We start from the raw sequence: 13080 nt of genomic DNA, 5'->3' as shown, positions 1-13080 counted from the left end.
CCAAAATGACTACTGTTTGAAAATATAAATAATGATTGTGTTTAATGTTAAAATGCCAACAGCCAGTGACTTAGGAGACTTTACTATTATAAAAATTCATATTTTAGTGGGATGGCTGTAAGATTTCCTCTTTCTTCAGCCTGCTATGCTACTGAAATGATGCCTTCTGTAATTTAATTTCATGTGGTACATTGCCTTATTCCATCACGATATGATATCAGTCTTCCAACTTTTTTGTGAATGCCTAATTTTAAATGAGTAGCTTTTTGGCTGTGTTTAATATTCAATGTTACAAGTATGCATGTGGCATTATCCTTAAGGAGGTGCATGTTCTAATTTTTTTACTGTACCTCAACCAAGTTTTTTTCTCCACCTTTCAGCCCAGTAAGTGACAATAGGGCATCACTTCTAAGAAGCTCTGCAGCAGTGAAAAAACCTGCATCTGAGCGAGATGTACACATGATAGCATGGCGTTACCTTGCGGCATTTGCCTTCCGAGTTGTGCCACCTCAACCAAGTGCTGCTGCTACAGCTGCAGCTATGCGTTCAGCGTCTCCTGATCTCAGTCTGAGGTTAGTTTGGCATCGAAAGGAATGAATTGAGTGAAAAAAAGAAAAAAGTTTTCTAATGATTTTTTCCTGTTTACAATACCTCTCTTCGATTAATTATTGTTTAGGAAAGCTTTTTAGATTTCTTGCGAGAGAATCGGTAGGGATCATGGAGTAAGGTTCCTTCATAGTTTGGAGAGCGGTTTTTTTTTTTTTTTGGGAAGTGAAGGAATGCATGAGCCTGTATTTTTATAGATAATGGTTTTGTTTTTGTGATGAACTTAGGTTAGTTGTCAGTTCTAATTATTGTTTCCTTATATTATCCTGATAATTATCTACTAACATGCCAAAATCAGAAAATTTTTGGTCAATTTTGTGGAAGGATGAATGTGTTTAGTGAAATTCATTTGCTTGTTGTTCACATGGGACTGTATTGTTATAACATTTCTGGGGAGGTTTGAAGTCCTCAACATCCTCGTCTTGGTACTGACTTGAACCACTATAATCTTATTATTTTTTGACTTTTATTACTGCATCATATAATTGAATTGAGTTTATTTTTCCCCACCAAAGGATGCTTACAAAGATTGTAGATTAAGTGAGCAGTTAGAATTAGATATACATTGATAGTATTTTGGTCAAATCTTGCCCGCCAAATTCAGATGTTCCAATTGTAGGATGTTACTGGCCAATTTTATAAGAGTAAGACTCTTCTTTGCATTATCTCACAGAATTTCACTTTTGCCTTAAAAACACAAAAAGTGAATACAAATGTTGAAGTGTATCCAGCATAGATTAGTGCAGTATTGAAAATGTAATCCTAGTAAATAGCAAATTGTAATGGCTAAGTAATTGAGCTCTAACGAAACCCAAAAACTCCTGTGGAATAATGCTCTGAAAAATAAAGTATTGCAAAGCATTAACCCTTTCACTGCTGTGGACGTACCTAGTACGTCCGCACGACAGACTGCGGTGGACGTACTTTTTCTTCCTCCCTGCCATAAGGTCAGCACTTCCACGAAGCACTTCGAAGGGACCCACTAATCCAGGACCCTTTCCTCGACGAACTCACCCACGCAAGACCGTCTCATCGGCCCTACCAGCGGGGGCCCTACCTCCGGAAAAGTGACCGCTCTGACTGCAATTTGAAAATCAATCAATCAATCCGATCATCACAATATGATTGTTTTCATCGCACTCCTGCCAATCAAGCAATAAAGTGCGTCTTTGAACCGTGTTTCTGCGATGAAAAATAATGATTTTGTTAACTTTGATATAATGGCCAATTTCCGGTGGTCCGCAGCCATGTTTTGTTGCAAAGTTAACAAAATCGTTATTTTTTATCGCAGAGACACGGTTCAAAGACGTACTTGATTGCTTGATTGGCAGGAGTGCGATGAAAACTATCATATTTCGATGATCGGATTGATTGATTGATTTTCAAATTGCAGTCAGAGCGGTCACTTTTCCGGAGGTAGGGCCCCCGCTGGTAGGGCCGATGAGACGGTCCTGCGAGGGTGAGTTCGTCGAGGATAGGGTCGGGGATTAGTGACCCTTCGGAGGGTGTACCACACCCATCCTGGAAGTACCTGCTCCATGGGCCCAGGAGACGCATTTTAACATTTTCGCCGCATGTGAGGAGAAGGTTTCCGGAGATTGAACAGCAGTGAAAGGGTTAACAGAGGTGTAAGTGGTGTGATCTGTTCAGGTATTATTCATGAGTGGTCTGGTGATAGAGTGAGAGATGAAAAGTCTTATTATTTTTAAGGTCCAAATTGTTGTGAAACTTTGGAAAATATTAATATATTGGAGATCTGTCAGAAGCTCTTTAGTGTACTACTAATTGGCAATAAGCTTATTAAATGAGATGTGTTTCTGGTCTCTCTTTGCTCTTCAGCTCATCTCCTGATAGCTTGACCTCTGATCGGGGTGATAGCAAGTCTCCTGCTGTTGTGTCATCTGGTGTTGATCGATCAGGAGTGACTGCTGTTAATATGGTCACTGGTTTTGGATTTGGTGTAGCTAATTCTTCAACTCCTGGAATCACCCCTTCATCTATAATGGGTGCAACATCGCCACCTTCATCACTCTACAAATTGGTGATACCATTGCTCCGTTATGAAGCAACTGATGTCCGGGATGCTGCAGTGAATGCTATTGGCAGAGTCAACCCTGAAGCACTGAAGTATGAACAATTTTTTAAATTTTAGTTAAGAAATTGCTAAAAAAAATATACTTTTTTCATGAATTTTATGGAGTTCTTCAAATTGCTTCCAATTTTGTTTTGAAATGTTACATCAAAGCTTGTGTGTCTGTTTTTGATTGTGTATATTCATTTTTTCCTGATTAATTTTTCTCGATGCTCATATCTTAGTAGTTATCATTGCTATATTTAGCAACATATTTATCCTAGAAGCATAATATTCCTTGAATGGGCTTTTTACTTTTAGAAATTTATGGTGGCTTGTGAATTTATGAGCTATTATGGCAAGTGGCTTATGTGGGATGCAGTCAGAAATAATTTGTATGGAGAGATAAATGAGTTTATAGTGTTTTATTAGTGCCATGTATGGTCATTCACGATTTTTCATCACTTTTTTAAACAGGGATGTTATGGAAGAATTGGTGCCTTGTATCAGGGAAGTTGTGGATCGTAAACAAGAGAACATGCGCAGGAGGAGGCGAAGGGATGCTCTCCGGTTGCAGCTTGTTCGTGTGCTTGAACTTATTGCTGAAAATGCTACTTTTGGCCTCAGGTGAATTCTTAGTTCTTTAATTATTATTATCATATTTTAGCGATGTCTTACAGGACTTTGTGAGTGGTTTCTAGAATGTATTCTCTTTTGAATTGACCAGTGCATGACATCGTAAAAGATCTGTTACATTGGCTGTGCTATTTTCAGTACCTCTGCATCCAGAGTTTTTTTTAATGACCCCAGTAAATGACCCCAATGTTTTTCAAAAATCTTAGTTCTGTGGAATATTTAAACTATTCTATGTGAATGGTGTTTAAATTCACATGAAATGCTATAAGAAAAAATTCTTTTGGACCAGAAATCAAAGCATGGAGCTTTGGCTCTCCAGGCCACTGCGCAGACCTCTAAGCTATCGGGTCCCTTGATCCCCATGGCAATTTTACAAAGTTTCTCGGTGCTTGGTGCTTGTGAAATGTTTTCCAATGCCAATTCATCTAAATTATTTACAATAGCTAATGTAAAGTGTAGCTATCCCTTAGAAATGAAAGAACCAGAATAAAAAGACAGCTCTGATGCCTGCCAAATTCCGGGTTCTTTCTATTTCACTAAGCACTGATTTATCCATCCCAATAAGTAAGGTCCTTTATGTCCACTTACCATAATAACTTCTTACTCTGTGTTGCAGTCCCTGTGTCCTGGATCGAGACACTCACTCCCTCCACCCGACATTTGTCGAGTATGTGGAGGGGGCGAGGCAGTTCCTGGAGGCGGAGGAGGTGAAGGAGGGCGGTGGGGGAGGTGGCGGAGGAGGAGGGGGTGGGGGCGGTGGGGGTGGCGGCGGGGGTGGGGGGATGGCAGGGGGTGGCGGTACGGGGGGCTCTGGGGGCATGGGGACCATCAGTGGGGGTGGTGGGGGTGGAGGGGGAACGGGTGGGTCGGTGGCTGGGATGGTGGGAGGGGCTGCAGCTGCCGTCTCGGCCACCTTCTCCACATCGTCCTCAGCATCCTTGTCCTCTTACTCCTCATCTTCCTCCTCCCTCTTGAGGCTCCACTTCTGTAACTTTGTGAGGAAAATGATCCGGAGTTTTCCACGTGAGTACTCGGAATAATGGGAATTCTTTGTTTTGCAATACTGTTAGACCTTGGCATCCTAATGCACATTTTCAGGAGCACAATCAAGGTTTACCTTGATTTAGTACTTTATTTTTCAGTTTCAGGGTAATTTTTTTTCATTCAATCATTGTTGATAGTGGCACCATTTGTTCTTGGTTTCTGAAAATATGGAATTTCTGAGTGCTGCATTTGCAGTAGTCAAGTATTTTATGTATTGCACTTTAATAAGTTTTATTTGGTATCTATAAATACTTTGGTTCATATAAATACTGCATTTTTAGACAGTTAACCGTCTACTTATTCTTTTTAAGAAATTTCCTAACTGTGTACTTTGCTTAAGAGAATTCAGGTTGAGTTGTTACCATATTTTGCAAGTTATTGCAAGTTATACTCATGCCTCTCATAGACTTTCAAGCTCTGTATAAGTGGTTTGGTTTGGGGAAGATTTACTCAAAATTTCCATGTATAGTGATTCCAATTGTGGGGATTGTGGATTCATGAGGATAGTGGTAGATTTTTGTGTATAATGTATGAAATGCACCTTATGTTCTCCCAAAAATTATTCATAAGTAAAATGTCTTTCTTTTTAATGAAATATCATCAAATAAAGGCTTTCTAAACTTGAGATGAAAACTCAAACCCATTAGGGAAGATAAAATATTTGCTTGAAATTGATTTTGCTGAAAATATTTGCATGAATATCTCACATCATGTTCTATTTTCATGGATCATGTGACAGCTTATAATTTTGAACTTTATTTCTCTAGCCGAGTGTAGCTTTGCTCTTCTTTTATTTTCCCCTTTTCTTTTTATTCGTCTTTGACTTACTTTTGCTAGATATCTTTAAAAAAGTTCTCCGATTCATTGCTTGCAGTTGAACGTCGTCACACCTTGCTCAAGAGAGATTTACGTCGCAATCTCTTCTCACTCTTCTCTGCGTGGAGTGGACGGTATGGCTGCTCCATGTCTGGCTCTTCCACTGGGGGCTACTCGGCAGGCATGTCCATGTCCCTGTATGGCTATGGTTTTGGCCCTTCCTCTTCTGGAGCCCCTGGCTCTGAAGGATCATCCCACCTGCTCTCATCCTCAAATGTTTCCGCTTCTGGGGGTGGAGCTGGTGGTGCTGGTGGAATGGGTTCAGGGCCTCACGGAAACTCATCCTCCCATGGTTCAGCCTCTGAGAGTTGCACAGAATTACAGTTATCTGCTCTCCAGGCAATGAGTGCGCTGCTCTGCTGTGGCCCTTGTTTTGACCCCAAGGGCCTTTGTGAAGAGGGGGGATACTTTTACCCATGGCTGGACTTGCTGCTTCACTCCCGAGATGAGAAGGTAAAGGAATGGAAATGGCACCTGATATTGTCAGTTGTTTTGGTGTTAATTGATGGGGAAATCAGTTACTATATATTTTATATAGTGAGCTATTGGATTATCATCCGGTGTGGACTTAGCTTGAAGCTTCTTCAACTCTTTGGTTGACTTCTTCGCAATTTATTATGCTTTCATTCAGACAAAATGGGCACATTTAGTAATTTATATCTCTCTTATGGTTTAATGATTTGGTTCTGTGTTTCTCTCATGGCATCAATTATAAGTGATGGTATTTTGGTTGTTTTAGGTGTATGGTGTTGGATGTGAAACAGTTGTCCTACTTTTGGAATGCAATCCAGATATAGGAGCTTTATTGGACTGGGCTGTTGATCGGTGCTACACCGCACCTCCAAGAGTTGCGGATGCTTGCTTTCTTGCTCTGGCAACTATTTTCAGCCTCAGGTATGTGCGTTAATTGACCTTCATGTAAATATCAGAGGGGAGTGTGGTAGCCCACAACATTCAGCATTGGGCTGCTAATTTAAGGATCCTGGGTTTAAAATCCAGGTTGAAGCCAACAGACACTTCCTTGGTGTATTGTGTATTTGAGGTGAATTCCTGCAAAGTTTATTGAATTACTAATGATTGGATTTATCATGAATTGCAGAAAAGTTTCTCGGGTTTTTCCACCGGTTGATGTCATCCATGTCTTCCAACGTTTTGATCCGCGACTTGCTGATCACCCTCAGGGGATCTTCCGAAGATCCCCTGAGGATGATTAGCAAGTCGCGGATCGAAACGTCGGGAGACATGGACGACATCAAATGGTGGAAAACCCGAGAAACTTTTCTGCAACTGATACGCCGGGAAAACCTAAGATCATATATCATGAATTGTCTTCCTAGGGAGTACCCGTGCGACCATTACACTGGAATCATCAATGTGACTCTCCTGAGCACGGGGTGCCCTCGTGCTCCTGTCCATGAAACTGCTCTGCAGCTGCTTCAGTTGTTGGACCAGCGGTTCTTTGGTGACCTCACCCCACCCATCCCTTCGGCTTCTTCGAGTGGGTCTGCCGCTGCCTCATCCACTGCTGGAACTTCCACGCTAACATCATCCGATGTCCAGGCTCCAGGATCTGGTGCTACATTGCCAGTACCAGGTGGTGAAGGTATTTTGTTGACGATTCTATTACTCACTGCATGAACCATGAATGTGGAATCCATAGCATGTATTTTTTATTTTAAGGCTGACAATGCTAGATACTATGACTTTCAAAAGCTGCTCCACAGAAAAGGTGAAACAAACTCCATATTTTCTCGAACCTTTGCATTTTTCTTATGCGTTCTGTGTCTACCTAGAATTAATTTGACTTGGTGGGTTTGGGGAATTGGTGCAACTTGAGACCCATATATTGCCAGGTATATCTTGCTCAAGATGTGTTGGTGAGCAGTGTGAACACCAAATTACGAACTCTACTTTAAACTTGATGTGTAAACCAAAATGGATGGTTTAATTTAAAATTTAGAGTACCCAAAAACTTTCGAAAACATAATGTAGGCAAATCCATTCTTAACCAACACTAGGGTAATAGCATTAATGCAAAGAGCATAACTTGTATCTGTGATGACATTGTGACTAATTTGATAGATTGCAGCTATATGTGATGTAGATTGTTTATTATTTACAATTTTAAGTTAAATATCCTAGGATGGCTTTAAAAAAGTGTGAAAATCTCATAATATATTCTACCACATATGCACAGTTCTTTTATCATCTACCATCAACTAAACTTATTGAGTTTCGAGAAGATTTTAGAGTCAAGTACTTCAACTCAACTCCAATTTTGAGTTGCCCTCACATCCAAAATTTCCAGTCATAGCTTGTTAGCCGAAAATCTGTTGATTCTTTGATAGGTCTTAATTGCATATTTAAATTTTCTCATGAAGTTAGACAACTATTTCAAGTGAATATCACAAAACAGGGAACTTTTATTTTGTTCAATGGCCTTTCTGTGGAAGATACAGAAGATAAAGGGACACTTAAAAATAGTGAAAGAATGTCTTGGGTTTCCTTCTGGCACCTTGTGAATTAGTCAAACTGACTCTTTCCTGTCGTAGTAGTTGTAGGTAGTGACAAAATTTTGGCTAAATGGAAAAACCATTTTTTCTTGTGAAAATGATTGTAACACAGTTTACAAAACTGTCCTGACCTGGCGGAGCATAGCATCAATGAAGACCATGCCATACAATGGAAGGAGACGAAACTGCTATGCCGAGCACATGGCTACTGGGACCGCCTTGTCAAGGAAGCCATTCAGATCCGCATCAACCGCAACAACTTTAACAGGGACACTGGTTTCCAAATCAGCAATGCTTGGAGACCAATAATGAAGTCCATTATATACGACAAAAATGGCGGGAAAACCTCAATAAGCGTGAACCAATCAGGTTACACCTGAACTCGGAGGGAGTGTATATATACAGAAAAAAGAAAAAAATTTTGAAGAACGGCATTCGGAAGATCCCCTGAGGATGAACAGCAAGTCGCGGATCGAAACGTCGGGAGACATGGACGACATCAACCGGTGGAAAACCCGAGAAACTTTTCTGCAACTGATATGCCGGGAAAACCTAAGATCATACTGTCCTGACCTGATTATCATCCAGCATCATTGAAGCCAGGGTCAGAGTAAAGTTGTTTTTTAAACGGTGTTATGTTGAAATTTTTTTGCATTCATTCAAGTGTATTCAAAGACCACCCAATATTGCAGGATCCAAATTATTATTTTTCTTCCTCGGTTATTCCATTCTTAATTTTGATGCTTGAGGGATTCTCTGAAATGTATTGTAAAATGCGTGCAATGTGTGGAAGTGTCTAGGTCTCTGGAATTCCAATTTTTAATCTATGCTCAATACATTTAGAATTCAGAATTAAATGTGCTGAAATAAAATTTTATTCGCTTGTGTTTCAGCTGACGTTGATGGTGAGAAGGGTCGCGGTACCTTGGATGTACTACTGTCAACCACTTACTGTCGCTCACAAATGTACCTGTCAAGACAGCTGTCACATCTTCATCCTGAGCTCACCATGCCCATGTTTTCAGGTATGCATGTTCTCTTGGTAGCACTGTTGCAAGAGCGGTAATTTTGCAGTGAAAATTCAATGGTCTTGTTGTGTGCCTGGGATATGATGTACTTCTTAAAATCTCTGCCTGTCAAAAACATATGTTGGGCTTAAGAGGGTGTTTTTTGTGAATTTTCATCTTCACTTAATGCCTGGACTTGATTATGATAATCATTATGAGATTGAAGATAAAAGAAGCATTTAGGTGTAGTTTTCACTTCATTTTTTTAAGTTTTTAGATAGGGCTTATAGATTTTTGGGTCAGGGAGCAATCTTATGAAATTTTAATCTCAAATTGTATTCTCTAGTAGTGTAGTTTATTTTGACGAAGAAACTGACTTTTCTGTAACTTTTTCAATCCAGAAATAACTCACAGATTTCAAACTGCGCGACCTGAAGTGAGACAGCTTCTTCTTCAGTATCTGTTACCTTGGCTGCATAACATGGAGTTGGTGGATCCCCATGTTCCACCACCAAATCCACTCGCATACTTGCAGGTAATGTTGCTCATTTTGATTAGATTTGGGTTCGATTCTCATTTTTGCAAGGATTATAGTCTTGGTGTTATTTTCGTGAACAACATATAGTGGATGTCCTGATTAATGGTAAAATGTATCTGAAGGGCCTTGTGTTATAAAGAATATATTATTTATCTACATTTACCGAATTGACCAGTATTTATCATATGCATTAGGTAAAAACAAATCTAACTATACTTAAATACTTGGCCCCCTATAAACCTAGCAGAAATCTAATTTGTGATCAGTCTATTATATAAGTTATGTCTGAATATGATCTGTTAACTTATAAGTTTATTCCATACAAATTAAGTCTTGTCATTGGTGATAAATTCTATAGCAACTTCAAATAATGAATTTCAAAATTTTAGTGTCGTTAAGTTGAACAATTATTTATGTTTGAGAAATTGGTTCACTGCGCCTTTTTCTGGCGAGGAAAAGTTGATAAATCAGCCTAGTACTCTGTGAAGGTTAATGGATATGAATGCATGTCTAAGGAATGTTATGAGCTAAAATGCTCAATTAGAAATGAGCCTTGGAAGTAGGGTTAACTAAACTGCAAGAAAACTATTGTTTATCCTGTAATTCAAATGAAAAGTCAATTCTTTACTCATCACTGAGATAATTTTATTTTTACAGCACTGTGGTAGTAGTGAAAACAACAGAAGGGAAGGTTGGGGCTCAGCTGAGGCCACTGAAATGGTGTTGAACAACTTGTTCTACATAACTGCTAAGGTGTGTACTGGTGTAACTCTCCAAGCTAAGTATGCCTAGAGAGTGCTTAGTTGAAAATTTTTCTTTTGAATCAGATGAATGGTTACAAATTGTTGTAATATAACTGAAGTCTCTTTTCTTTCCAGTTCGGAGATGAGCATCCCAAGGAAGTAGAGGAAGTTTGGGCGACTCTGTGTACTGCATGGCCAAATAATTTGAAAGTGATCATTCGATACCTTCTCATTGTGTCAGGAATGGCCCCACACCAACTTCTTCCTTATGTAAGATCTTTGTGAATCTTAGTTTCCTTTAGTGGTGACAAAGAATGCTTTCTTGATTGAAACCTTTTCACATTAATGTAGCATAAGCTAAGAGTAGGTACCTCAGAAAGACCTGATTTCATGTCTTATGCAAATCCTGTCATATTTACATAAAATATGTTTCTGTTTTTGGATGATTTGAAAATTTATTTTCATATGGGATGTAGGTAGTGTGTGAATGAATAGATTATTTTTACTGGTACATATTTGTTTGTTACCAGCCACTTGTGGGTGAGTAAGAGTAATATTTTGTTATTTTTCAGTCTCTCCTCTGATGCTCTGTACCGTATTTATAGTTAATGGTAGTCTGTACATTATGATACCTCCACAGCAAAAATGCTCAGCAATCGCCCACCGAATCAAATCCGCTCATCTAGTTGCCGAATAATACGAATCCGCTCAGCCTCTAGTAGCCACAGCATAAATGCTCACCTCCGAAGCTAGGAGAATTGGTGGTGAGCGATTATGCTGCGGCCTCTGCCAGCTGAGCAGGTTAGTATTTTTGGGATACTGGATGAGCAGATTTAATTCGGTGGGCATTGTTGAGCGTTTTTGCTGCGGATTACTTTTAATTGATCTCTGGTGCTTTTTCATAACATTCAAGAGTGGTTGATGATGACTTGCATAATTTTTCTCACTGCTTTGTTTGTGGCCTCAGGCAAAGCGTGTTGTAGTTTCTCTGGCACATGCACGTCCTGAGCGACTACTCGAAGAACTTCTGGGTGAGCTTCAGGCAGTGGAGACACTGAGTTGGTTGATAGAGAGGACCCAGACGCCTCCATTCTACCGTCTTACATCCTTGGCACGCAAGGCATCATCCTCACAGTCGGAACATGGAGGGAACATTGCATCTGTAGCACCCCAGTCTTCAGCTAACACTCACCATGGAAGTTTACACCCATCATCTTCTGGGATGGCACCCTCGGGTGGTGGTGCAGCCAGTGGAAGAGGAGGTTGGTGCAAGTTTTATTTAGAGATGGGTCGAATACCAGATTTCTCGAATTCGAATATCGAATTCGAATATTAAATCATTGCTCGAATACTCGAATACCTCGAATTTTGAATACCTCGAATACTAAATGATGAATGCTGGAATGTTTGACTCGGTTGCCTATGCAGCAGGCAACTCAAGATTTTGGGGAGTAATTTTGATTTACTTTAAAGGATTCGAACAGGAATTTAGCTGATTAATGAATATTTTAATTTTATGGAAACAATTGGGCATATAATTAATTCAACTAACATCGCTTTACCCCCACTTCTGCTGCCAAGTGCTAGCTGACAATCTGAGGCATTTTGCAAAATACAAGCTCTTTTCCACCGGATTTTCTTCAATTATTTTCAGTCCATCTTTGGGAGTTCTCACGAGATAAGAAGATGAATTGGAATTGCTATCAGGGAGAAACCAAATATTCTGAGAAAATATCCCTTTGTCTGGGACTGTAAAAATAAAGATTTATAGCACCACTCATTAATTGTAACTTGATATATGTTTTCGGAAAAAAATACCGCATCAACTTCCGAGAAGCTTTGCTGCTCATATAGAGTTTTGCCAGAATGCTAGGTCTCCGTCGTATTTTGACATTTATTTCTTTGCGTAAAATGCTTAAATAAACTCAGAAATACGTCGTGTTTGGTCTTATTCTTTTTGAAATTACGCGCACATTACTAATATTTCAATTCAATAAAGGTGTAACATCAATTGACGAAAGTTATTCTTAGACACCTTTTGCGCTAATAGATGACTCATGCAGCGGTTGACCTCCACAGAAATGGAGAACTTCGAAGCTGGTAGGAAAAAAAAAGGTCAGTGGGGGAGGAAAGTGAGGGCCGGAAACACGTTTCTATTGTTCTCGTGTAACCCGGTATTTTTTCGAAGCTAAGGTCTTCGTAATATGATCCCTGCGCGAGCTGTGACCTTTTTTTATTTCGAAGAAGAGGAAAGCCTCAGAGGGGTGGGCTAGTGCTGAATGGAGAGGGATACCGGATCTTGGGAAATGCGCTAATGTAAGTATCCCACGGTACTCACACAGCAGTTGATCTCCAGAAATGGGTAACTTCGAAGCAGGTAGCCAGAAAAAGGTCAGTGGGTGAGAAAAAGGGGGAGGGCGTGAAACACGTTTTTATTGTTCTCGTAACTCGATATTTTTTTCGAAGCAGGGGTCTTCGTAATACGATCCCTGCGCGAGCTGGGACCTTTTGTTTGATTTCGGAGAAGAGGAAAGCTTCAGAGTGGGTGAGGCGAGTGCTGAATGGAGGGGGATAGCGGATCGTGGGAAATGCCCTAAGGTTGCTATCCCACGGCACTGAGGTTCTCCTGGTGGGGGAATCGGGGATTTTCGGATTTTTTCACCCGACCATTTTCGGTTCCCCTCGTCGAACTCTTTTCACCGCTAAAATCCACGAATTTGATGTAATTCGTCAACTTGCGTAAAACGGCGCTGCGAGCACTAAATGACTACAGTTCTCTACATTTTTCCGAGTCAACTACCAACGACGTGCGTGCGACAGTGTATGACGCGTAATTCAAAGTATTCGAGGTATTCGAGGCGGTACTTTTCGCATAACTATTCGAAACCTCGAATATCGAATACTTTCTAATATTCGAGGTATTCGAGTATTCGCGGATACTATTCGCACATCTCTAGTTTTATTATAGATAACATTTTATTAACATGGAAGAAGCATTTAGCAAGCAGGAGGATTTGTATCCCTCCTACATGTTTGGGAGATACAG

At 40.1% G+C, this 13080-nt stretch overlaps 1 protein-coding gene across 1 annotated transcript in view; it reads left to right on the top strand.

Annotated features, from left to right (window-relative positions):
* The window catches only part of LOC124158907 (protein furry), a 95432-nt gene that overhangs the window by 31159 nt on the left and 51193 nt on the right, over positions 1-13080 (top strand). Inside the window, exons 20-32 of the mRNA XM_046534320.1 lie at positions 381-572; positions 2446-2733; positions 3155-3304; positions 3930-4033; positions 4247-4336; positions 5232-5686; positions 5973-6127; positions 6571-6836; positions 8640-8771; positions 9155-9288; positions 9949-10044; positions 10170-10304; positions 11002-11297. Of these exons, the coding sequence (XP_046390276.1) occupies positions 381-572; positions 2446-2733; positions 3155-3304; positions 3930-4033; positions 4247-4336; positions 5232-5686; positions 5973-6127; positions 6571-6836; positions 8640-8771; positions 9155-9288; positions 9949-10044; positions 10170-10304; positions 11002-11297 (2493 nt within the window). The remainder of the gene's footprint in view (positions 1-380; positions 573-2445; positions 2734-3154; positions 3305-3929; positions 4034-4246; positions 4337-5231; positions 5687-5972; positions 6128-6570; positions 6837-8639; positions 8772-9154; positions 9289-9948; positions 10045-10169; positions 10305-11001; positions 11298-13080) is intronic.

The sequence above is a fragment of the Ischnura elegans genome, chromosome 5 (genome assembly GCF_921293095.1).
Source record: "Ischnura elegans chromosome 5, ioIscEleg1.1, whole genome shotgun sequence".
In the NCBI taxonomy this organism is placed as follows: Eukaryota; Metazoa; Arthropoda; class Insecta; order Odonata; family Coenagrionidae; genus Ischnura; species Ischnura elegans.
This window is presented reverse-complemented; position numbering and strand designations above follow the sequence as displayed.